Raw genomic sequence first — 26,821 nt, 5'->3', positions numbered from 1 at the left:
AGTCCCACGGAGTCTGGTGACCCACTCCAGCCGCGACCTCGGCCCTGGTCCAGGAACACGGCCCAAATCCCTCCGCCGCAACTCCGTGTCCCTCCGCCAGCAACACGAGTCCGCGCTCCCGTGCTCTTCTTCCCCGGCAGCCAGGCCTCGGTGGCGGCAACTCCGCCTCAGAGAGGTCCCGCCACCGCCTGGATTCTCCGCCTGAAGCGGCACTCGCCTCCCGCTCCCATACTGTTCGCGATGGCAGGTGCCCTAGAGTCCCTCTGTGTCCCTCCGCTCCGGGAGGACCCTCGGCGCCCAGTCGCCGCGCAGCGCGCTCTCGCGAGAGTCCTCCACACGGGCCCCCTCCCCCAGCCCCTCGCCCGCGAGGACGCCTCGCGCGGGCCCCGCGGCGCTTGGTGGCAGGCGGCGCATGCGTGGCTGCGGCTCCCAGCGCCCCCCGCGCTCTCCGCGGGCCGAGTGGACGAGGCCGAACGCGAGGAGGCGGCCGCTGCCCCCTGCGAGGCCTAGCTTTGGCCTGCGGCTCTTCTCCGTTCCGAGCGGAACGGTTTTTGTGGCCTTTCCTCAGTGGGCAGAGGTTTCCTGAGGACGGTTGGGGCCGTAGTGGGCCCGAAAGAGCCCGGCGCCGCTCTCGGACTCTGCCAGGCCCCAGGAGCATCCGCAGCGGCCCGGGGATGCTGCCGTGACCCGAGCCCGGACTCTGGCGCCGGGCGGGGCCTGCACATCCGGCCCCACCCACTCGGGGCCTCGCCTCTCGGAGCCCGACCCTGGAGTAGCGGACACACCCCCTCCTGGCCCGGCTGTCCGCCTCCGCCCAGCCTTTCCTCAACCAGCTTCATTTTTCTACCAGTCCTCCAGCCTCCCGGTTTCCGACTTTGCACTAAGAGGGATGCACCCTGGAAAACCACATTGCGGGGTCACATCTTGTTTGGAGAAGAGGCCGGGCTTTTGCATCTTAGGGTATACATTCACCTTTTCAAGGGCCTGGCATAGATTTGATTAATCAGCCTGGAATACCCTGTTCCTGCTGACCTGGCCGTTTTTACCTCTCTACCTTACCACACTCCCAGGAAGATTAAGCAGGGAGCGCTTGGCGTCTTCTTTGGGTCCCCACCTTGAGCTAGACGTGAAATTGACCCCTGGGCTGCAGCATGGCTGTAGCCCTCGACTCTCAGATCGACTCGCCCCTGGAGGTTGAGGGATGCCTAATAATGAAGATGGAAAAGGACCCCGAGTGGGCATCAGAGCCCATTCTGGAAGGATCGGATGGCTGTGAGACCTTCCGCAAATGCTTCAGGCAATTCTGTTACGAGGATGTGACCGGACCCCATGAAGCTTTCAGTAAACTCTGGGAACTTTGCTGCCGGTGGCTGAAGCCAGAAATGCGTTCCAAGGAGCAAATACTTGAGCTGCTGGTGATTGAGCAGTTTCTCACCATTTTACCCGAGAAGATTCAGGCTTGGGCACAGAAGCAGTGTCCGCAAAGTGGAGAGGAAGCGGTGGCCCTGGTAGTGCATTTGGAAAAAGAGACTGGAAGACTAAGGCAGCAGGTGAGAGAGGATTTTCCAAATTTTTGTACTTAGAAAAAATGGAATGGGAAAGGCATGTGGGCAGGATGTATTGTAGAAAGAAGTGCTTTTCAGAGAAAGATAAATGGTACTAATAAAAGACCCTGTAAGGGGATATTTTCACTTTAAGTGAATCCACTTAAAAGGGGATCAGAGTTTCATATGAAATACAAAAGTAAAAGCTTTGGTTGAAATATTACCTTGCAATGGAAACCAGACATTATTCACCTAAGCATTTATCGTCGTCATTGGCATAATGTTTGCAACAAAACAATATAAGAGAACAATATGGTTTTGCGTCATAGAGGTTCACTTTCGCATTTTGATCAAAAAAGGCTATTCTGTTCCCCCTTTAAAAAAAAATAAATAAATAAAAAGACTTCATTCGTTATCCCAGAGCTGTCTCCAAGCATTTACTGTTCCACTCAGTGTCTTCTGAAGTGCTCTCATGCTGTCATTTCTGTCACTCTCCTCCAGTCTAACTGCCACATCTTCATTTCTCAGTGGCTTGCATGCTCTTCTAGTTGTTCTTCAACCTCCCTTTCATGAACCTCGTGAAATCCTGCAGTATTTGCAAGATTTGCAGTTTCACCTTGCACTGGACTTGCATTGTGTATAGATCTATCAGCAGTTTCCTGTGTTCGTCAGGGATAGACAGATAGATGTGGATATTAATTTTGGAAGTTTTCATTTCACTAGTGAATATATTCATGTCCTGGTAACTTTTACTTCTTTGCGAATTTAACAAATATAAAGAGTCAAGTAATATCTATTCTAGCAACAAGGAGGCTCTTTCACTCCTGACAGATTTCCCCCTCTGTTTAGTAATAAAGATTACTCTGGCTGGGCGTGGTGGCTCACATTTGTAATCCCAGCACCTTGGGAGGCTGAGGCGGATTGATCACCTGAGGTCAGGAATTCGAGACCAGCCTGACCAACATAGTGAAACCCCATCTCTACTAAAAAAATACAAAGTTAGCCAGGTGTATTGGTGCATGCCTGTAATACCAGCTACTTGGGAGGCTGAGGCAGGAGAATTGCTTGAACCTGGGAGGTGGAGGTTGCAGTGAGCCAAGATGGTGCCATTGCACTCTAGCCTGGGCAACAAGAGCAAAACTCTGTTTCAGAAAAAAGAATGCTCTTCTGTTACCTTACACCCAGACTGCTGGACAGTACTCTTAGCCCAGCGCTCTCAGATACTCCATTGGGGATGGAGTGGAATTTTCATTCCTTCTCATGTCTCTGTCCTTCTTTGATGTCTTTCCTAGGAGAATTTCGCCCTGATATGGGCCTGTTTTACTCCCTCTTATGGTATTGACTTCATTTCTCAGGTCAGCAGTCCCGTGCACCCGGAGAAGCATGCCCTACTTGGAGCAGCGTGGGAGGTAGCAGACTTCCAGCCAGAGCAGGTGGAGAACCAACCCAGGGTGGTGTCTCGGGAGGAAGCTGGAAGCCTCCACTCAGTACACCAGGAACAGCTGAACCGAAAGCGAGAACGTCGGCCCTTACCGAAGAATGGTAAGAGGGAAGACTTGGAGCATGCCCAGTGCAGAGGCTGAGGCAGATTTCCATGGTACCCCCAACGCTGTGAATGCCCAGTGGAGGGCCTCCCAGATACATATTCAAAATAGAGTATTTAAGGAGAAAGATTTCATTCACTTCAAGAATTAGGAACATGTGCAATATAAGTGAAAAGGTATCATAAAGTTGGAAACTGAGTCTGGGAAGCATGGGAAAACCCAGTCTCTACAAAATTGCAAAAAAAAAAAAAAAAAAAAAAAAAAATTAGCCGAGTGTGATGGCATGCACCTGTGGTCTCAGCTACTCAGAAGACTGAGTCAGGAGGATTGCTTGAGCCCAGGAGGTTGAGGCTGCAGTGAGCCGTGATCACACCACTGTATTCCAGCCTGGGTGACAGAGCGAGACCGTGTCTCAAAAAAAAAAAAAAAAGATCCAAACTGGGGAAACAGATTGCCTGGACCAGCTAAGAGATCTTGTGGTGGTATTTAAACTCTCCACAGCTAGACACAGTGACTCACATCATAATCCCAACATTTTGGGAGGCCGAGGCCCTACAGTAATCTTGTGTTTTTCAGTCCTGCCATGTGTATGTGCTCTTGGCTGACTAAACAAGTCAAAAAGCTGTTTGAAAGGGAACAAGACATTTGTGTTTGAAGTTTGACTCACAAGGCATCACAGAAGTGGCATACGAGAGGGTTAAACAGTTAAGACTTTGCAGAGGAGGGACCGCTGACATTCATAGCTGCCCTGCACATTAATGAATCAGGTCAAATACTAGGAAATGAATACCTTGTCCTTCCCAGTCCACAGTGATCTCTCTATCTCCTGAACTGTGGCTTCATCTCAGGCTTAAAGAGAGGAAGGGAAACATCACTGGACCTGCCGTCAGAAGTCTTCTGTTTATATCTTGTCTCTGCCACCCTCTGTCTGTGAACTTGGGCAAATAATATGAAAAGGAACATGAATGCACAGAGACTAAGAGCTTAGGCTTTAGAGGCAGACAGACCTCGATTCAAAACCTAGCTCTGCCATTTTTTTTTTTTAATGTATGAGGCCTTGGTCAGGATACTTCTCAGACTTTCCACTCTCTCATCTTTATTTTATTTTATTTTATTTTTTCTTTGAGGTGGAGTCTTGCTCCAGGTTAGAGTGCAATGGCACGATCTCGACTCACCGCAACCTCCACCTCGCAGGTTCAAGCGATTCTCGTGCCTCAGTCTCCTGAGTAGCTGGGATTACAGGCGTGTGCCATCACACCTGGCTAATTTTTGTGTTTTTAGTAGAGACGGGGTTTCACCATGTTGGCCAGGGTGCTCTTGAACTCCTGATGTCAGGTGATCTGCCCGCCTTGGCCTCCCAAAGTGCTGGAATTACAGGCGTGACCCACTGCGCCCAGTCCTCTCATCTTTAAAAGGGAAGTAACAAGGCCATTAGTGCAGATTAAATGAGGCAGCGTAAAGGAGCCAGTGCATAATAGTGCTCAATAAATGTTAGTTTCCTTTCCCCCAGAATGGCACAATTATTTTTAAACCTCAAGTATGTCTGACTTATACAGCTCTTCACTGAGAGGCAAGATTCGGTACTACTATACTTTTTTATGCCTCCCCAAATTTATATTATGATGGAATGCATTGCAAATGTCCATGGTTGAGAGAGAGAGACTGTGAGAGAGAGAGAGAGGGAGGAAGGGAAAGGAAGGGAAAGAGAAGAGGGGCGAAGGGAAGGAGGGGAGGAACCACAGCCATAGTCTCACACTGAGACGTGAGTGGGACGTGAGCATTGGCGGTGCCCTTTCAATCAGATGTGTGCTCTCCAGTTCCCACAGTCCTTACCTGGCCCCCTTCATCTTGTACTTTACTTGCTTACCCCCAGAAAGAATTTGAGGTTATGATCCCAGCTTTAGGGTACTGTGGTTCTGGGCATTGTTCTCAACTCACAGAGAAAATGGTGAATTTATATTTGTTGGTGTTTCAATACATACTCTTCTCTTAAAACGAGAGACAGCGTGAATTAAAGGGTCGAAGCCCAGATTACTAATCGTTTCTTTCTATTCTTACAGCTCGGCCTTCTCCCTGGGTTCCTGCCCTTGCTGATGAATGGAATACCCTAGATCAGGAAGTGACAACCACACGGCTTCCTGCTGGGTCCCAGGTACATTGTAATTGTCTTTTTTTTTCTTTGAGATGGAGTCTCACTCTGTCACCCACGCTGGAGTACAGTGGCACGATACCAGCTCACTGCAACCACCTCTGCCTCCCGGGTTCAAGCGATTCTCCTCCCTCAGCCTCCTGAGTAGCTGAGACCGCAGGTGCATGCCACCACACCTGGCTAAGTTTTCATATTTTTAGTAGAGACGGGGTTTCACCATGTTGCCCAGGCTGGTCTCAAACTCCTGACTTCAAGTGACCCGCCCACTCCGGCCTCCCAAAGTGCTGAGATTACAGGTGTGAGCCACCATGCCCTGCCATAATTGTCTTCTCTGGCCTTCCTTACTAGGGTATTTAGGCACAATGCTTTTCTGTGCCTTCACTGTCCTCAAATTTTTATACTCTCCACAAGAGACTTTTTCCCCGTTACTCCTTTTCCCAAAAAGATGGGACCCAGTCTTCTGAGTAATGAGACTCCTTGCTGGATCATCTTGCTTATCTTGTCATCTTATGATTCTTTCTCTTCTGCTTCATTTGGCACAAACTATCCACTTGTTCGTCGATTTCAGTTCTTATTTAGGGTCCTTCTCTGCCTCATCCATGATTGTTCATCCTTTGAAGACCTGTGCAGTTATCTTGGTAGTCATTGGTGTTAGTGTCATTACAGGAACCAGTGAAAGATGTCCACGTGGCCAGAGGCTTTTCCTACAAAAAGAGTGTGCATCAGATTCCTGCCCACAGGGACCTCTACCAGGATTTCAGGAAGGAGAATGTTGGGAACATGGTCTCCCTGGGTAAGGATTCCTTCCCTTTCCAAATATAAGACTTGGGGCTTTCTAATGTATTCATTTCTACTGATTGGAAGATAGTCAGATATAAATGTTAACACTTAAAGGATCTCTAAGGATTGTGCAGTGTAATTACTTAGCCAGGTTCTCTTCCCTCACCCATTCCTTCTTCCAGTAAAAAAAATAATAATAATTTAGTGATTAAAACATTGGAGAGGAGTTACATATGAATGTCATATTTGTATTATATAAAATGGTATAGTACAGTAAATGGTATTATTCCATAGGAAACTGAGGCTTAGAGAGCTTAAGGAACTTCCCCTGATCAAAAAGTGAAGAAAGCAATGTAGCTAGGATTCAAATTACGACATGTTCATCTCTTTTGTATTGTAAGCTGGCACATTCTCAATTTGCTTTCTGTTCTTAACAGCTCTTTCCTATTAACCTCACCAAAATGTCTTCAGAAGTTGTTTTTTTAAATGAAATACGTTATTAATGAAATATTTTGTTTTCAATAAATACTTATGAAAATGTATCTGTACCAATAATTTTCAAATGTGAAGTCACAGATTATCTTTCCCCTTCATGTAACAGAAGAGTGGATCTCAATCTCTTTTGAGGAGAAAGACATCTTTGATGTGTCTCAGGACCACAAAGCTCTATAAGAAGCTATAAGGCTTTTTTTGCCCACCCACCCTCAACCTCCTTAAGCAAAACAAGTCAATTTTATTTCTTTGATGTATATATTTGTGGGTTCCTGTAAGTTTTTGTTGGGAAATTAGGTTCTTCTACCTAATTTTTTTTGGCTTTACTGGGGTACAAATAAATGTAATGTTTATTAAATATATGCAAATAAGGCCAAGCACAGTGGCTCATGCCTGTAATCCCAGCACTTTGGGAAGTGAAAGCAGACGGATCACTTGAGGTCAGGAATTCAACACCAGCCTGACCAACATGGTGAAGCCCCATCTCTACTAAAAATACAAAATTAGCTGGACATGGTGGAACATGCCTGTAATCCCAGCTACTTGGGAGGCTGAGGCAGGAGAATAGCTTGAACCCAGGAGGCGGAGATTACGGTGAGCTGAGATCACACCATTGCACTCCAGCATGGGCAACAAGATCGAAACTCCATCTCAAAAAATATATATATGTATATATATGCAAATAAAATTGTGTATATTTAAGAATATCATATTGCAACTTGATGATTTTTTGTACATATACGTTGTAAAATAATAACCACGTTTGAGTTAACACATCCATCACCTTACATGGTTATGTACTTGTGTGTTGAGAACACTTAAGATCTACACTCTCAGTAAATTTCAGGTATACACTATAATATTATTAACTGTAACCATCATGCTGGATAATTAGAATTTATTAATCATATAACTGAAAGCTTATACCCTTTGACCAACATCTCCCCTTACCTAAGCCTCTGGCAACCACTGTTCTCTTCTCGCTTTCTCTTAAGTTCAGCATTTTAGATTCCACATGTAAGTGAGATCATATTTGTCTTCCTCTCTCTGGTTTATTTCACTTAGCACAATGCCCTCCAAGTTCATCTGTGTTGTCACAAATGGCAGGATTTCCTTTTGGTTTTTTTTTGGTTTTTTTTTGAGACAGGGTCTTACTCTCACCCAGGCTGGAGTGCAGTGGTGTAATCTCGGCTCACTGCAACCTCTGCCTCCCAGGTTCAAGCAGTTCTCCTGCCTCAGCCTCCCAAGTAGCTGGGACTACAGGTGCATGCCACCATGCCCGGCTAATTTTTGTATTTTTAGTAGAGACGGGGTTTCACTATGTTGACCAGGCTGGTCTCGAACTCCTGACCTTGTAATCCACCTACCTTGGCCTCCCAAAGTGCTGGGATTATAGGCATTGAGCCACTGCGCCCAGGCTTCTCCTTTTTTATGACTGACTAGTACTCCATTATATATATTTTTTCCTGTATTTTCATATTTTCAGTATTCATTTGTCAGCAGATTCTTGGGTTGTTTCCATGTCTGGACTATTGTGAATAGTCCAGTGACTATTCACTGTGAACTGTGAACACAGGAGTATGGCTATCTCTTCAAGATGCTGATTTTGTCTCCTTGGGGTATATACCATAAGTGGGATTGCTGGATCATATTGTAGTTCTGATATTTTGAGGAGCCTCCCTAATGTTTTCCATAATGGCTGTACCTGTTTACATTCCCACCAGTAGTGCACGACGATTCCCTTTTCTCCAAAACCTTGTTATTTGTCTTTTTTTAATTGACAGATAATTGTATATATTTATAGGGTACAATGTGATGTTTTGATACATGTTTACATTGGGGAATGATTAAATCAAGCTAATTAACAAATCCATCACCTCAGCGTGGCGTAGTGGCTCATGCCTGTAATCCCAGCATTTTGGGAGTCCAAGGTGGGTGGATTACAAGGTCAGGAGTTCAAGACAAGCCTGGCCAACATAGTGAAACCCCGTCTCTACTGAAAATACAAAAATTATCCGGGCGTGGCAGTGTGCACCTGTAGTCCCAGCTACTCGGGAGGCTGAGGCAGGAGAATTGCTTGAACCCAGGAGGCGGAGGTTGCAGTGAGCTGAGATCCTGCCACTGCACTCCAACCTGAGGGACAGAGGGAGAATTTGTCTTAAAAAAAAAAAAAAATTATCACTTTACATACTTATTTTCCCATGGTGAAAATATCTAAAATCTACTCTTTTAGACCAGTCACAGTGGCTCATGCCTGTCATCTCAGCACTTTTGGAAGCCAAGGCAGGTGGATCACCTGAGGTCAGGAGTTTGAGACCAGCCTAGCCAACGTGACAAAACAACATCTCTACTAAAAATACAAAAATTAGCTGGGTGTGGTGGTGGGCACCTGTAATCCCAGCTACTTGGGAGGCTGAGGCAGGAGAATCGCTTGAACCCAGGAGGCATAGGCAAGTTGAGATCGTGCCACCACATTCCAGCCTGGGTGACAGAGCGAGACTCTGCCTCAAAAATAAAAGAAAATCTACTCTTTTAGCAATTTTGAAATAGACAAAGCATTACTACATATTATAGTCACTATGTAATAGATTACTAAATCTGTATAATAGATTACTAAAGTTTATTCCTCCCATCTAACTGAAATTTTGTACCCTTTGATCAAATCTCCACTTTCCCCATTCCTCCTTCCTCCTCCCCCAGCTTCTGGTAACCATCTTCTACTCTCTACTTCTATGAGTTGGACATTTTTAGATCCTGCCAAGAAAGTGAGATCATGTGATATATGTCTTTTCTGTGCCTGGCTTACCTTAGTTAACATATGTCCTCCATGTTCATCCATGTTGTTGCAAAAGGCAGAATTTTCTTAAGGTGGAATAGTATTCTTTTGTGTATATAGACCACATTTTCTTTATCCATTCAGCCTCCTGGTTGCTTCCGTATCTTAGCTATATGTGAATAATGCTGCAGTGGTAGTGCCTCTTTGGCCTACTAATTTTAATATTTTTGCATATATACCCAGTAGCAGGATTGCTGGATCATATGGTAATTGTATTTTTAGTTCTCTATGGAACCTCTGTACTGTTTTCCATAATGACTTCCCAATTCACAACTCCGCCAACAATATTCAGAGGTTTCATTTTCTTCTCACCAACACTTCTTATTTTTGTCTCCTTGATGATACCCATTCTGAAAGGTATGAAGTGATATTTCATTGTGGCTTCGATTTGCATTTCCCTGATGATTAGCGATGTTGAGCACCTTTTCCTGTACGTATTTGCCATTTGTATGTCTACTTTGGGAAGATGTCTATTCATGTCTTTGGCTTATTTTTTAATGAGATTGTTTGGTTTGTTGTTGTTATTTTGCTATTGAATTGTAGGAGTTCCTTATATATTTTAGATATTGACCCCTTAGCAGATGAGTGGTTTGCAAATCTTCTATTCCATAGATTTTTTCATCACTTTGTTGACTTTTTGTTGTTGTTGTTTTGGATTAGATTTTTTTTGCTGTACGAAGCTTTGTAGTTTGATATGGTCCCACTCATTTATTTTTGCTTTCATTGCCTGTGCTTTGATGTCATATCCAAAAAAATTATTGCCAAGACCACTGTCAAGGAGCTTTGTCCCCTGTGTTTTCTTCTAGGAGATTTATGGTTTCAGGTCTTACATTTAAGGCTTAATCCATTTTGAGTTCAGTTGTGTGAGTCGTGTAAGAGAGGGGTCCAGTTTCATTCTTTTGCATCTGGATATCCAGTTTTCCCAGCACCATTTGTTGAAAAGATGACTTTTTCCTAGTGATGTACTCTTGGCACTCTGTCAAAGATTATTTAGCCATACATGCATGGATTGCTTTCTGGGCTCTCTATTCTGTTCCACTGGTCTTTGTGTCTGTTTTCATACCAGTACCATACTGTTTTGATTACTATAGATTTGTAATACAGTTTAACAAAAAATTCTTGACTTCTCATCTCTTGTAGTCCCAGTACATATATATGTATGTATGTTGGGGTGGGCATGGAGGGGAATGTGGGGAAAATACTCACTTTATTTTACAAGTAACAAATACTGAGTAGAAGCATACCCTGAACCTAACACAACATTGGCTACTGAGAGGGAATCAAAGATTAAAAATGTATATTCTTACCCTTAAAGGTTTTCTTTTAAGAACTAGCTACGAAAAGAAATGGTACATACATGAGAAGTAAAATGATCATGTAAGTTAGTAGGTGTTTGTACCAAGGAAGTCATGTAAAAATAAATGTGCAGTGTCACAGCTGAGAAAGGTTTGGGTGTGAACAAGTGGCCCAGGAGAGCATGTGACAGCAGAAGATTGAGGCATGCAGTAATGACTTATATGTCTACCATGAAATATGTTTCTTTTACTATAGGAAGTACGGCGTCTACATCTAACAAGATAACCCGGTTGGAACAGAGAAGGGAGCCATGGACTCTAGGTCTGCATTCCTCTAACAAGAGAAGTATCCTACGAAGCAACTACGTCAAGGAAAAGTCAGTTCATGCTATTCAGGTCCCTGCAAGGAGTACAGGAAAAACATGGAGAGAGCAGCAGCAGTGGGGTTTAGAAGATGAAAAGATAGCAGGTGTCCACTGGAGCTATGAGGAAACAAAGACTTTCCTGGCAATTCTCAAAGAGTCTCGCTTTTATGAAACACTTCAGGCCTGTCCCCGAAATAGCCAGGTGTATGGTGCTGTGGCTGAATGGTTGCGAGAATGTGGCTTCCTTCGAACCCCAGAACAGTGTCGAACCAAGTTCAAAAGTCTCCAGAAAAGCTATCGAAAGGTGAGAAATGGCCACATGCTAGAACCCTGCGCCTTCTTTGAGGACATGGATGCTTTGTTGAACCCTGCAGCCCATGCTTCGTCCACTGATAAGCCAAAGGAGATGATACCTCTCCCCAGACTGAAGAGAATTGCCATCAGTGGTAAGGAACACATCAGCTTGGTGGAGGAGGAGGAAGCTGCAGAAGATTCTGATGGTGATGAAATGGGCGTTGAATTTATCCGCAAGTCTGAAATCCATGGTGCCCCTGTCTTATTTCAGAACCTCAGTGGTAAGAATTGTGCTTTGTTTCTCTTGTAAGAAAACAGATGTGTGATCTTGTGGAAAAAGGAGTAGACCAGAAGTGACCAAACCCAGGGGGGTGCTGTCACACACACCTCACCACTTTCACTGTGGTGTGGCCACATCACTGAAGTACTCTCAAGTGCTTGCTGCTACCCCTATTGCAGTCAGAGAGTAACAGCTCCGAGCGGCCATGGAGGAATCGTTTTCACTTTAGAGCACAGCATGGATTTTGAGTGTTTGGGTCCTCATGGAAGGAAGACAAATGGAGTTAAAGGGTGCTAAGGATCTAGTATTATCTGATAATTGGCATAAAGCAATCAATTGTATTGGATTATAATAAGTCAAGCATGCATTATTACATTATCTAAAATAACCAGTACAAAATTATGTAACAGTTTCAACAGGTTTTCATTAAAAATGAAATAAACGTGTTTTGCGTAATCTAAAATTAGAAGACAAGAAAGAAGAGAAAAAAGAATACAAAATAGATGAGTCAGATGGAAAAAAATAAGATATAAATCCAAATATATAGTTAATTCCAAACTTAAAGGACTAAGATTATCAGACATTAATTGCTTTTAAGAGAGTCATCTTAAATATAATACAGAGACATTAAAATTAAAAAGGCAGACAAATACACCATGCAAAAGAGAGCTGATATTAAATACTTCGTGACTGAGAGAGGCAGAATTAAATCACCAGTTAATAACTGTGCGACAGTAGACGCATCATGTAACTACTTTGAGTTTCAATTTTCTCATCTGTAAAATATGACAAAGAATACCTCATAGGGCCACATTTTCTTAATCCAGTCTGTCACTGATGGACATTTGGGTTGGTTGCAAGTCTTTGCTATTGTGAATAGTGCTGCAATAAACATACGTGTGCATGTGTCTTTATAGCAGCATGATTTATAATCCTTTGGGTATATATACCCAGTAATGGGATGGCTGGGTCAAATGGTATTGCTAGTTCTAGATCCTTGAGGAATCGCCACACTCTCTTCCACAATGATTGAACTAGTTTACAGTCCCACCAACAGTGTAAAAGTGTTCCTATTTCTCCACATCCTCTCCAGCACCTGTTGTTTCCTGACTTTTTAATGATTGCCATTCTTACTGGTGTGAGATGGTATCTCATTGTGGTTTCGATTTGCATTTCTCTGATGGCTAGTGATGATGAGCATTTTTTCATGTGTCTGTTGGCTGCATAAATGTCTTCTTTTGAGAAGTGTCTGTTGATATCCTTTGCCCACTTTCTGATGGGGTTCTTTGTTTTTTTCATGTAAATTTGTTTGAGTTCTGGTGGGAACTGAACAATGAGATCACTTGGACGTAGTAAGGGGAACATCATACACACTGGGGCCTGTTGTGGGGTGGGGGAGCGGGGAGGGATAACATTAGGAGATATACCTAATGTAAATGACGAGTTAATGGGTGCAGCACACCAACATGGCACATGTATACATATGTAACAAACCTGCACGTTGTGCACATGTACCCTAGAACATAAAATATAATTTAAAAAAAGAAAAAAAAAGAATACCTCATAGGGTTGTTATTAGTGTTAAATAGAATAATATAAATGAAGGCACTGTGAAAATACTAAAATACAATACAGCATTGCCTGGTATCACTGTTGTTAGTAATGTTTCTTTACTCCAGCTAGAGATAAATTCGTTTTTGTTTTTTTTTTTGAGATGGTGTCTTATTCTGTCGCCCAGGCTGGAGTGCAGTGGCGCAATCTCGGCTCACTGCAACCTCCTCCTCCTGGGTGGGTTCAAGCAATTCTCCTGCCTCAGCCTCCTAAGTAGCTGGGATTACAGGCGCCCACCACCACACCTGGCTGATTTTTGTATTTTTAGTAGAGACGGGGTTTCACCATGTTGGTCAAGCTGGTCTCAAACTCCCAATCTCAAATGATCCACCCACCTCGACCTCCCAGAGTGCTGGGATTACAGGCATGAGCCACCGCACCCAGCCTATAAATTCTTACATAGGATGGAAAAGTAAATCAGGCTAGGGAATGTATTCATGACTAAACCCATTCAAAAGAAATATCTGGCTGGATGCGGTGGTTCATACCTGTAATTCTAGCACTTTAGGAGATTGAGGTGGAAGGATCCTTTGAGGCCAGGAGTTCTAGAGCAACTGGGCAACACAGCGAGACTCTTTCTCTACAGAAAATAAAACAATTAGCCAGGCATGGTGGCACACTCCTGTAGGCCCAGCTACTCAGGAGTCTGAAGCGAGAGGATCGCTTGAGCCCAGGAGTTCAAAGCTTCAGTGAGCCATGATTGTGCTGCTGCAGTCCAGCCTGGGCAACAGAGTGAGATTATGTCTCAAAAAATAAAAAATAAACATCTGCTAAGATGGGAAGACACATTAGGCCTAGACAGGTCTCACCAATCTGAAAATCCATCAACATGAGGCTGGGACTCTTGGGGTGGTCTCAAATATGGGAATCCAGTCATAGGCCTGGAAGAGACCACCTAGTAAGATAGAGGATAGAGATTTTTTCCTACTATAGATTACAAGACATACAAAAAGTATGTTTTACAAATTATATTTAGATATGCCCTGAAAAGTTTTATTCTGCTATAAATGCAGAACATAGTCTTATCGTGCAGATCATTTCATCTCAAAGTAGAGGATTCAATGACATCCAAAAACTACTCTGAACATAGTTCTGCTCCTTAAGGAAGACTGGTTACAAAAGTGGTAGGAAATTTGAGGGGAAAACTTCCTATTGGAAATTCTAGTCATTATTCTTAACTGCTTTGGAAAGAGCCTTCTAGAGAACTAAATCGTGTAGTTAATCACCGTAGCAATGGCAGATTTGGGGAGTGCATTTTTATTCTTCCAAATAAGCTTTGAGATTAGTTTACCAATTTTAATTTTAAAAATCTGATTGGGATTTTGACTATAGATTCATATGAGAAATGATATCTGTACAACTTGAGTCTTCCTATTCATAAATGGTGTCTCGTCATTTTTTCTAGTTTTATGATATTACACATTTTTATATAGACCTCATTTCTTGCAAAGCTTATTCCTAGGCATATTGTAGTTCTTGTTGCCACTGTAAATGGAATTTTTTTTACCTCTATATTTCTTAATGTATATAGTATAGAGGCTACAGACTCCTTTTCTTTCTTACATTGTGAACTTTGTCCCCAAATGGCAGGTGTACACTGGGGCTATGAAGAAACCAAGACTTTTCTTGATATCCTCCGTGAAACTCGGTTTTATGAAGCGCTTCAAGCCTGTCATCGGAAGAGCAAATTGTATGGGGCTGTAGCTGAACAACTTCGAGAGTGTGGCTTCCTCCGGACACCAGAACAGTGCCGAACCAAGTTCAAAAGCCTTCAGAAGAGTTACCGCAAGGTGAAAAATGGCCACATGCTAGAGTCCTGCGCGTTCTACAAGGAGATGGATGCCCTGATGAACTCTCGGGCACCTGCTCCTTTCCCCAGCACCCCAGAAGAAGTCTCATCACCTTCAAGGCAAGAAAGAGGGGGTATTGAGGTTGAACCCCAGGAACCTACAGGCTGGGAACCTGAAGAGACCTCACAGGAGGCAGTAATAGAAGACTCCTGCAGTGAGAGAATGAGCGAGGAGGAAATTATGCAAGAGCCAGAATTCCAAGAACCTCCAGGTCTGCTGCAGAGCCCAAATGGTAAGGTGCAAAACCAAAGAGTTTTAGTCCAAAAGAGGAGTAAGTGTGATTTACTGAAAAATCAGTAGATCTTGCACATAGCTCATGAATATTCCTTCATTCAACAAATATTTGAGTGCCTGTGCTACTTGAAGAACAGAGGATATAGCAGTGAATAAAACAGTTCCTGGCCAGGTTACAGGTTACACCTGTAACCCTAGCAGTTTGGGAAGTTGAGGCGGGTGGATCACCTGGGGTCAGGAGTTTGAGACCAGCCTGGCCAACATGGCGAAACCCTGTCTCTACTGAAAATACAAAAATTAGCTGGGTGTGGTGGCGGGCACCTGTAATTCCAGCTACTCAGAAGGCTGAGGCAGGAGAATCACTTGAAACCCAGGAGGCGCAGGTTGCAGTGAGCCGAGATTGTGCCATTGCACTCCAGCCTGGGTGACAGAGTGAGACTCCATCTGAAAAAAACAAACCAACCAAAAGTTCCTGTTTTCATGTTGCTTCTCTTCAAAGGAGGAACTCACTTTAGAGTGACTCAGTCCTTGGGTTCTCAGCCTTGGTTTTTGTTGGTATGGGTCAGACAGGGTTTTGTATCTCCTGGAAGTACTGTGGGGAAGAAAAACTTGGAATTACACATGAGAAAAATCTTGGATGAAGGAAGAGTGTCAGTAAGCACAAAAGAAGAACATCTTATAGTTATATGTGGTGTGCAAGACAAAAAAGAGAGGCAGAGACTAAATGAAAGACTTTATTCTGGTCCTGAGCTCCACCTGCATGTTTCCCACTGACTTAGGCCCTCGTGGGCCTGTCACTAGTAACTCAGGCTTAAGATGTTCAAAACTAACATCACCATCTTCCTTACCACACCATGGCTCTTCCCTGTGGGCTCCCGCCCTCATCCAGACTATCACATCTATCTGTCCCCTCTTCAGTTACCATTAGCCACTGTCTAGTTCAGTCTTCTCTCTCTCTTGCCTAGACTGTTGTAAAAGCCTCCAAACCAGTTTTCCCCACCCACACTCTTATTAAGGTTTCACAGCCATTTTTGATCTGAGCTTATCTTACTCTTCTAGTCTACATGTTAGTGTTTTCCTTCCTCAACTCTGTGCTTATTCAGAGCAGAACTACTGGCTATTTCCTACACACACCTCAAGCCCTTTCCCATCCAAACTTTAGCTTGCGATGTTCCCTCCACGTTGAATGTTCTTCGCTCTACATATCTCCATGTCTCACCTCCCATACTTTGTCTGTCTCTGTCTTATGGCACTGAGCACTTTAGATGTAAGATCTCACAGACATGGTGAGCTCCTGAAGGACAGGAGCTCCATCTTCCCATAACACTACATTAAGCCCCCCGGCAATCAGTTGAATGTGCAGGGTAATTCAGGACTAGTTTATTGAAGCAAATGACTCTAGCTTAGTATATATATGGGAAATGATAGTATGAAGGCTTGAATTAAGTCCTGTAGAACCCTGGCTTTGATAATTCTGGAAACAAAGTCCTTGTGAATCTTGTTTTTAAAGTGAGCTCCAGACATATCATCAAATTATCAAGCTTTCTCCAAGCCAACTGCTAGGCTGCGACTTCCTCCAAATCTCAGAATAACATTGTACTCAATCAGAAAACTTCAAAAGAAGTACTGACAGACCAGATGTGGTGTCCCACACCTGTAATTCTAACACTTTGGGAAGCCAAGGTGGGAGGATCGCTTGAATGCAGGAGTTCAAGACCAGCCTAGGCAACATAGACCCCATGTCTACAAAAAATAAAAAATTAGCTGGGAGTGGTGGTGTGCACCTGTAATCCCAGCAACTTGGGGGGTTGAGGTGGGATGATCACTTGAGCCTGGGAGGTCAAGGCTGTGGTGAGCTATAATCATGCCACTGCACTCCAGCCTGGGTGACAAAAAAAGTACTAATAAGTGAAAGATGGAATTGTTAGGGCTTTTTACTTAAGTGACTAGATTGATTGATGGCTGCCCTCCTTTCCGCTTCCCATGCCACAGCCTCCGCACTTGGGATTGAGAGTTATCTGTGGTTTCCACTGAATGTATGGAAGGAAGGTAATGTTGAAACTGGCAATAGAAACAAGGCAGGAGAGCAGATGCTTCAGAACAAGGGTTTGGGAATCAAGTCAACCTGAATTGGGCCTAAGTTGCACAGCTTGTGAAATGTTTACGGATGAAATAATGTGATGTCTGGAATTGGCTGCAAAGTAGTCTGGATGGAGGGAGCAGGGAGTGTGTGGGAGTGGAAATGAAATGGGATTGGCCATGAATAGGTCATAGTTAAATGTAGGTAAGTGATTCATGGGAGTTCATTATACATACTGTTGTTGTCCAGACTTTTCTGTGTTTGAATTTTCCATAATAAGTTAATACAAAAATCACACAGTTCATAACTGACCAAGATGGGACCAGACCCAGAGCCGTGTAATTCCAAAGCTTGTCTCTCTTCACAAGGTCATGCTCTCTGTCCAGAAAACTTCACAGAAAATCTGGATCCAAGATGTAGTGAATGTGGGATGTAGATGAAAAGAGTGAGAAAATAATTCCAATTTGGGGAACAGTGAGAATTAAGATTTCAATTAGTGTGGTTTATAGGACAGCCTGAAAAATAAAGTGAGAAGAACATTTGAGAAGAAACAGGTACTCTTGGATGGGATACGATTAGATATGTAGAGGAATTTAGTTACTCAAGTCCCTCAAGGAACTTGGACTTGGTCAGAATCTAATCTGTAGATCAGTGTGATGTACTGTGCTTTAGTATAGAGGTGAAATTATGAAAATAGGATGAATTAGAGTGGAACTTCAGGGAGATAAGCCAGGTTGCCCTCATGTTAATTGGGATATGGATGGGGAATGATGGCTTGGATTATAATGCAGGAACAATTTCTGAAGGCCTACTCTGTACTGGCTGTTATTGGCCTGTTTATGAATGGAAAGAAATACAGCAGAATGAATCAGGGAAGAGTCACATGGTCTGAGGTTAGAGAAGTGTATGGAGAGCAAACGGATCAAGCCTTGCAAGCCAGGTTGTTTATGGTTAACATCAGACTTGTATGAAATTTGTATTGTCTTTTGTTTTTTTCAGATTTTGAATTTGGAAATAGCATCAAGGAGGATCCAGCACAGGTAGTTTATAAGGACATGGAACAGCGTAGGGCATTAATAGAAAAGTCTAAAAGAGTTGTTTCCCAGAATACCGCCCCCAGCAAATATCACAAAAGGGAATGCATCTCAGGAAGACAATGGGAGAATCTTCAAGGAATTAGACAGGGAAAGCCGATGTCTCAGCCTAGAGATTTAGGGAAAGGCGTTGTGCATCAGAGGCCTTTTGTGGGGAAGAGACCCTACAGACTTCTCAAATACGGAGAAAGCTTTGGAAGGAGTGCTCGTCTGATGTGCCGGATGACCCACCACAAGGAGAATCCTTACAAGTGTGGTGTCTGTGGGAAGTGCTTTGGTAGGAGCAGGAGCCTGATCAGACACCAAAGAATCCACACAGGTGAAAAACCTTTTAAATGTCTTGACTGTGGAAAAAGCTTTAATGACTCCTCAAATTTTGGTGCCCACCAGAGAATCCACACAGGAGAGAAACCCTACAGATGCGGAGAGTGTGGAAAATGCTTTAGTCAGAGCTCTAGTCTTATTATACATCAGAGAACCCACACCGGTGAGAAGCCCTATCAGTGTGGAGAGTGTGGGAAAAGCTTCACCAACAGTTCTCATTTCAGCGCCCACCGGAGAGTTCACACTGGGGAGAATCCCTACAAATGTGTGGACTGTGAAAAAAGTTTCAGTAACTGTACAAGATTTCGAGAACATCGGAGAATACACACTGGAGAGAAACCCTATGGATGTGCCCAGTGTGGCAAACGTTTCAATAAGAGTTCTGTTCTTACCAAACATCGGGAAGTTCATGTGAGAGAAAAGCCTCTGCCACACCCTCCATCTCTGTATTGCCCTGAGAACCCACATAAGGGAAAGATTGATGAATTTAGGAAAACTTTTTGATGATGATCTTCTCTTCCTAAATGCCCCTTTAGCCATTTTACCCTAATCTCATCTTGGAAGCAATCTTTTCTTAGCTATGAAGTGTAATTCCCAAGATAAACTTGAGAATATAAATAAACTAGACACCTTCATCCTGTTCTCACCTCTGCCTCTAACTTGATCAGTCTGTTCCTCTTCTTCTGTGTGTCTCGGCTTCTCCTTTAAGAATGTGGAGAAGATGTATTGTCCAAGTTCAGAATGAAATACTCCTCAGTACGTTGAGGCCACTGCAGATGGATTGCTAAGTCTGGCAACATTCAAGATCCTTCCATGTGGATGAGAGTTGTTTTCAAGGATATAAAAAATGCCAAAAGTTTTTTTGTTGTTGTTACCTACTCCATGAGATCCTGGATGCAACTTGATAACAGATTTTCACATTTAGGGAAAACTTTGAGGAGTCTGATCAGAACTACATCAAATCCATCTTGGTTTTGAAGAGATCCACAAAAGAAGAGTGAAGATTTTATAGCTTTCCTCAGAAGTCCGTTACAGTGTACCTTTTTTTGTGTCAAGAAGTTGATCCAAATAGCTAGGGCAGAATCCCTGTGTTGTTACTGAAGTCCTGTTACTAATGCCTTGCCCTACGTGGAGGTGAGAAGCAATTGATCACCCCTCATCCTTTTCTGTACCTGAAGACTTAAATCCCCTGGCTGCTGCTTCTCCGGTCTATAAGTAATGCCAGGTCCTTGTACTGTTTCTTGTAGCCCTGCACTTACCTCTCAGTTGCTCTGGGTGCGCCTGCCGACCTCTTCTGAACTACCGTGCCCTCCTCCTCAGATGGAATAGGAGGCCTGTTCATGGTGTGTCTCACTAAAGTAAAGCAGGATTTCAGACACGTTCTAGTTCTATCCTCTAATTTCTCTGGCTCTTATTTAGAACATGACTGGTATGTTGGCATATTTTGTACCTCCTACCCCCACACTGCAGTATAATAATAGTGTTTCTAAAACTTTAAGGGGATAGGGAAGAGGTAATAGACACCTGAAACATTTCTAAGACCGGTTGTACTCCTTTGGCCTGCTGTAGATCAGATGGCCATCTCAGCTTAGATCAGTGCTCTCGGGGCTGGCTGTTAAATCTCCCAGTCTCTATTCCTGAGGCTTCTAGTCCCTGTTCACCGCATCAGAAACCTAACTGTAGTGCCCCAAGTAACTTATACAACCCTAGAGCTCACTGGGTGAAAAGTGGGAACATTCATAAAAACCTCAGTCCAGAAATCCAGAACACCATTTTTGTTTTCCTCAATTACCTGTTTTGTCTGAAAAATCTCTTTGAGAACCCCCAGCAGTAACCCAGTAAACACTGAAGGAAAAGTTCTGATGGGGGATGGTTAATTCACTTTTGAAGTTGCAGATAAAACCCAGAAATTTGATTTTCCAGGGCCAGTTGCTTCAGGATGGAGCTAGTGGTGTTTATTCCCTTAGTATGTAGGTAACCCAGGGTGGCTTTGCTTTGGCAAGGGAGAAGTCACAAGTTTAATGGAAAGGGAACTGGAGTCAGGGCTGTTTGTAAGTGATTATTTTGCTCTTATCTCTCCCTTTCTTTGTCAAATGGTCTTATTTGAAGCCATCTGGAAATGATACTGTTCCTTTTGGTATGTTTTCAATCTTTTGAAACTTGTTCAGCAAAGTACCTAGGAGGGTAGGTGCTGTACAAAGAAATCTAATTTATGGTGCCAGAATGGGGCGTGGCCTGTTGGAAGGCAGGTGACTCAGGTAAACATTGATAAATGTTTCTGGTTTATGTTTGTTGGAAATGTTATGACTTTTCACATCTCAGTAGGTTGATTTTTCTGTGTCGTCTAAGTTAAAGATTTCTAATGCTAAGTACAGTTCCATGTTGGTAGTATGCATAGCACAGTAAGATGTGTGTGGTGCCAGTGGGCTTGTGTTTATATTGTATAGATGTTCTGGAATTCCAGCTCTAGAGAAGATGCACATTAATAGAAATAACCACTTAGTAATACGTACACAGGATTGATATTATATGGAAGCATGATTCAGGAAAGTAGATGACTTATTCATAAATATGAAGCACTGTTATATGTAAGGCCATGTTCTAGCCACAGTGAAGGATACAAAAAGGAAGGAAGGGGCATGGTGCCTGGGTTCAAGGAACTCACAGTTGATAGAGGAAGTATCACAGCAAAAGGGGGGGCCACTTATACCATGGCAGCTACAGAGGGCCAGGAGCTCAGTCATGAGAACATCACCTTCACCTGCAGAAGAGTTTCGCTAGGTTGCCCAGAATCATATTCTGTACCTTCATCTCTCACCCTTCCCCAGTGGCAGGAAAGGGTCAAGAGCCTTTCCCTCTCTAGTGGGACAAACTGATTCTATTTAACTCTTATATGCCTGGGAGCAAGCTGAGGTGGAATTTGGGTTCCCCTACCTCTACTCCTAATTGTAAATGGGCTGTCTGGAAATGTGTTACATTAATTTGATGAACTTTGTTCTGAAGAAATGGAAGGTCTATCCCCCATTTTAGACCAACACTACTTGTCTCCCTGCATTTTATTTGTTTTCATCTGGTACATGTAAGTCAAAATGAATAATCATGTTCAGATCAATGTGTCTTTTAGATCATATAACATTGCCTTTATGAAGATTCATAGAAAAAGGTTTTTTTATCTAGATCTCAGTACCAAGGAAAGCTCTGATCCTAAGCGCAGTATATATACACACACACACATCTACATATGCGTGTAGATCTGTATGTATGTATCACAAACACTGTGATTTTTATAACTTAAGCTGCTTTTTCTGTCTCTCTTCTGGCTGCTGGAAAGCTCAACAAAACCTACAGCCCACCTCAGCCACCTACCCCAACCTATATTTATTTCATTTTGTCTTATTTCCTTGTAAATTGTGTCAAATCCTGTTTTTGAAAAACAGCATAGACAACTTTTCACTGTCATCTTATCAAAGGTATTTTGGAAACTGGGCTCGTATGTCCCACCTAGGCTTGCTTTGTTACTGCCACAGATACCTCCAGTTCTTACCAGTGATGTTATTAATGCATTCAACCTAATTCATTCATCTGGAAAGAAACAGTTTTTAAAAGAGGGAAACCTCACACACAAACGGCTCAGGGCAGCCTGCCTTGGTGGAATGAGTATGAGACCAGAAGCTGAAAGAGACAGTTTTAGTCTTGTCACTACTTAATGAGCGTTGTTTGATACATCATAGCCTCTCTGGGCCTTGGCGCCTCATCTGAAGAGAAGTTGAACTTGATTGCCAAGTTGCTGTGGTTCTAATGTTTCATGAGGCTGTGGAGCGTGATACAGATGCGGAAGACGTTAGAAGATCAGGCTGCCGGCCCAGCTCTCCTGTGCCTGCCGCATCTGGCCATACCAACTCCATCTCATGCTTCAGGAAAGGGAAGGGATGCTGTGACAGCAAAGTCAGCCCAGGAGCTTGTTTGGGAAGGAGAAAGGGCAAGTCCCTCATGATCCACAGCAGGCAGCCCCCCAAGCACCTCCATACCCAGTGGCGGGTAGGCTGAAGTGAAGAAAGCCTGTCAGGAGGTCTGGCTCCCGGTGACAGACAAGACTCAGCTGTGAGGAGCTGGGGCAGCCCTGGCTAAAGGAGTGTCTGAGTAACTTGTGAAACTGGAAGCCTCTGCCTCTGAATGCATTCCAAGACCCGGAGCAAATAGATGTCGATTCATTGTTTTGTATCAGTGTTCACTTAGATGTCTTCTTGAAAACTTGTTCGTGGAATAAATGTCTAAAATAAATGGCTCCCATTGGTTTCTGCCATACTTTGAAGGGTGTCATTCTATTAAGGGAAAATATAATGTATCCAAAGAAGTTGATAAAAGCTGATCCTAGTAGCCAATGAAAAGAATTCCAGTCTCATTCGAGTTCACTGCTGTTGCCCGCAAGTAGCAGGGGTCTTTTGTGAGTCCACAGCTGTCTGTGGGCAGCAGTCCTCTGGTGGTTGTCCCTGCCATTGTCCCAGTAATGGTCGTCTCCAGTGCTAGGAGGGAATTAGCCTTGGATACACGTGCTGCCTGTGTTTCAGAGGCACTCCCCCATAGCCTAATTGGTGGAAGAAGCCTTGAAAGTTTCTTGGAAGATAGAGTAACAGGAAGGACAAAACTACTCTTTTGGAGTCTCAGGCTAGGCGTGAGGATTGAAATAACACAAAACAGATAAGAGAAAAGCATACACGGGAGTTTCCACAAGAAATGAAGACCCAAAGAAGTAGCAAAACCTAACTGTATTATGGATTGAACAAAGAGTCAGTTGTGGAAAAGTACCTAAAATATATGGGAGGACCAAAGGAAGATAAGAATTATTTTAACAAGGTCTGTACAGATTTCCCTCGACCTTGTCTCCCCATCTTGTGATAAGAACGTTTCTTTCTTCCCAGGACAGGGAGGGCATCTTTCACTTGGGGGTTCATCTCCTGCTTTCAGGAAGTAAAAGAGGAGTGAGAGCACCCTGTGGCACCTGCTGTTTCTCAAGTGCCTTTAACTCAATCCTTATTCCCAAAAGGGCACAAATGGGGGTGGCATCTTCTGTCACCCTTCAGCGTTGCTTTTGATTGACAATTTTGGCATACAGGAAGTGTTCCAGTGGCTTCCACTTAGCCTTTCCAACTCCAGCTGCATGGGTTGTAAAGGCAGGGTAGAGATTTTACCACTTGCTGAAGATCTATTTCCAACTATACCATCAGGAACTGTAGGAAGAACTATAGGGTGGGTCCAGAGAGCCAGTTCACCTAAACGTGAGGTCAGTTCCAGACAAAGTATCTGTCACGTGGACTTGATAAGCCTCTGCTCTATGCAGCGTGCTGCAGTGGAACCCAGAGACCTTGTCTGTAGACTATCCGTAACTAGATGAGTCCCCCTGTATTTTCCTTGAGTAAATGGTCACAAAACTTTTTGGCGAAAGCCAAGATAAAAGCTCATTGTCTTCACAGGCCGTGTTCCATCAGGTTCTTCCACAGGGTTACCTGACCTCCCATTCCTTCACAGAGACTTAAGTCTATGAACTCACTCAGGTCTGGGAATTGGAAGAGAGACTTTAAGTCTCTGAGGGGAAAAAAATCTCTTAAGGATTACAAATTTTCAATTCCTAAAAGTCAGTTGAGGCAATTAGACATTAAGGGAGGAGAATGAATGCTTTGTGTTCCAAGCACTAAAAGGAGCATTGCTCATCATAACCCCCAAACTTTATGATGGGTCCAGGGACTTGGAGGGGAAACAGTGGCTTTGAGTTCCAAGACAGGTAAATGTCTAACTCACTCTGAGGTGGTTGGACTCTGGAGGGAAAATGGTGGTGGTGGTGGTGGTGTGTGTAGGGATCTAGGGGGGCCAAGGGGAGAGGAAGGACCTGAAAGGCCATAAGCTTACTTGGATACATATGCAGAGTCCATGGAGCATGCAAGTGTGCTTGGCATGGACGTTGTGGAATTATCAGTAAAGGAGCCCTCTATGAAGACACCAGTGTGACTTTGCTATAGCATACACCATTTCTGAGCACCTCTTCCAACAGCGGCACCATGTGGCAGCGGAGAGAACAGCAGCTGCAGGCACGAAGTAATTTCCCTACAACGTGCAAGGTGTTTCGTTTTGTTTTGTTGTCTGAGATGGAGTCTCACTCTGTCACCTAGGCTGGAGTGTGATGGTGCCATCTTGGCTCACTGCAACCTCCGCCTTCCAGGTTCAAGAGATTCTACTGCCTCAGCTTCCCAAGTAACTGGAATTATAGGCGTGCGCCACCTCTCCCGGCTAACTTTTGTATTTTTAGTAGAGAAGGGGTTTCACCATGTTGACCAGGCTGGTCTTGAACTCCTGACCTCAGGTGATCCACCCACCTCGGCCTCCCAAAGTGCTGCGATTACAGGCATGAGCCACTGCAACTGGCCCATGCAAGTACTAATAAATATCAGCACACTTCCCTTTTGGCTTGTTTAAACCCCCAGGGTTCTTGGAAAATGTAATCCAGTAGGGATACTAGAATTCCTAACAACATGGCATGTGAGGACGTCAACACAATTCTGGCAAAAGGAAATGGCTCCGTACTTGTACCCCAAGGGTCTGGAGAATTAAGTACACACCTGTTGCAGTAGAAAGGGCACTAGACTGTGTGTCCAAGATCCTGGATTCTAATTGAACTCTGCTGCTCAACAACTCTGTAATTACAGTCAAATTATTTAGCTTCTCTGGATTTTGAAATTTGGTGTTGGACAGGATGATGGGTTCCAACCTTTTTCCCTTGGGAGGCCCTAATGGTCCCTATATGAGAATACTTGACTGAGAAAATACATATATGCCAAGTCTATTTATAAGTTTCTTGCCAAGGCTGGTAATCACGCCTGTAATCCCAACACTTTGGGAGGCCAAGGTGGGAGGACGGCTTGAAGACAGGAGTTCAAGATCAGCCTGGGCAACACAGTGAGAACCCATCTCTACAAAAATAAGTTTTTAGATTAGCCACTGTGGTGATGTACACCTGTAGTCTCAGCTACTCAGGAGTCTGAGGCTCAAGGATCACTTGAGCCCAGGAGGTCGAGGCTGCAGCAAGCTGTGACTGCACCACTGCACCCCATCCTGGGTGACAGAACAAGATACTGTCTCTAAAAAAAAAAAAGAAGAAGAAATTTCTTGCCAAACCCCACCCCTTGTCATGATTCTGATACCTGCAAATTGCAAAACCTTTGATTAAATGATAAATATAAGAGCTAACAGATTGTGTACTTACTATGTACTGGGCATTGTGCTAATACTTTATAAACGTTAATTTTCATAAGCATTCTGAGGTAATAGTTGCATTTTGCAGATGAGAAAGCTGAGGCTAAAGAATTTCAATAGCTGCTTCAAGCACATACAGCAAAAACGTGACAGTTCTGAAACTTAAACTTGGATCTTCCTCAGGACGTAAACTTACAGCCACCATATTTTACTACTGTAATAGAGTTTCTAGCTCTAACACCCCAAAATTCTGTGACCTCCTTGTTACTGAGAAAAAGGGAGCTGGGAGAGAGATGAACCTGATGATCTGCATGAGTTTTGGATTCCACTCTGTAGGGTCAGAATGAATTTGGAAGTCACTGGGATCAGCCTATGCCATTCTTCCAGTCAGTGAGTACTGAGTCCCTTCTGGCCAGGCACGGTGGTTCACGCCTGTAATCCCAGTACTTTGGGAGGCTGAGGTGGGCCAATCACTTGAGGTCAGGAGTTCTAGACCAGCCTGGCCAACTTGGTGAAAACCTGTCTCTACTAAAAATACAAAAATTAGCTGGGCATGGTGGCACACACTTGTAACCCCAGCTACTCAGGAGGCTAAGACAGGAGAATCGCTTGAACCCAGGAGGCGGAGGTTGCAGTGAGCCGAGATCACACCGCTGCACTCCAGCCTGCGCGGCACAGCAAGACTCCGTTTAAAAAAAAAAAGAAAGAAAAAAAAGAACTGAGTCCCTTCTATTCAGCAAATGCCAAACACATAATGTACAGTTATTTAATACAAAGATGAATTTATATCCATCTTGCTCTTGA

At 43.7% G+C, this 26,821-nt stretch overlaps 1 protein-coding gene across 4 annotated transcripts; it reads left to right on the top strand.

Annotated features, from left to right (window-relative positions):
- The first annotated feature begins 443 nt into the window (after positions 1 to 443).
- Positions 444 to 23,075, top strand: ZKSCAN2 (zinc finger with KRAB and SCAN domains 2). Of its 4 annotated transcripts, none has more exons than XM_005591502.4 (7): positions 444 to 1,550; positions 2,900 to 3,086; positions 5,149 to 5,240; positions 5,904 to 6,030; positions 10,897 to 11,580; positions 14,781 to 15,272; positions 18,354 to 23,075. In XM_005591502.4, the coding sequence occupies exons 1-7, from the start codon at positions 1,152 to 1,154 to the stop codon at positions 19,274 to 19,276; spliced, it is 2,904 nt and encodes a 967-aa protein (XP_005591559.2). In that variant the 5' UTR covers positions 444 to 1,151; the 3' UTR covers positions 19,277 to 23,075. The 4 variants fall into 4 exon arrangements, with proteins under 4 accessions (XP_005591559.2, XP_073884338.1, XP_045238941.2 ...); XM_074028237.1 differs by having other exon boundaries at positions 5,893 to 6,030; XM_045383006.3 differs by lacking the exon at positions 18,354 to 23,075 and adding an exon at positions 17,267 to 17,519.
- The last annotated feature ends 3,746 nt before the right edge of the window (positions 23,076 to 26,821 follow it).

Source organism: Macaca fascicularis, chromosome 20, assembly GCF_037993035.2.
Source record: "Macaca fascicularis isolate 582-1 chromosome 20, T2T-MFA8v1.1".
Taxonomy (NCBI): Eukaryota; Metazoa; Chordata; class Mammalia; order Primates; family Cercopithecidae; genus Macaca; species Macaca fascicularis.
Note: the sequence above shows the minus strand (reverse complement) of the source record. Positions and strands in the feature narration are given on the sequence as shown.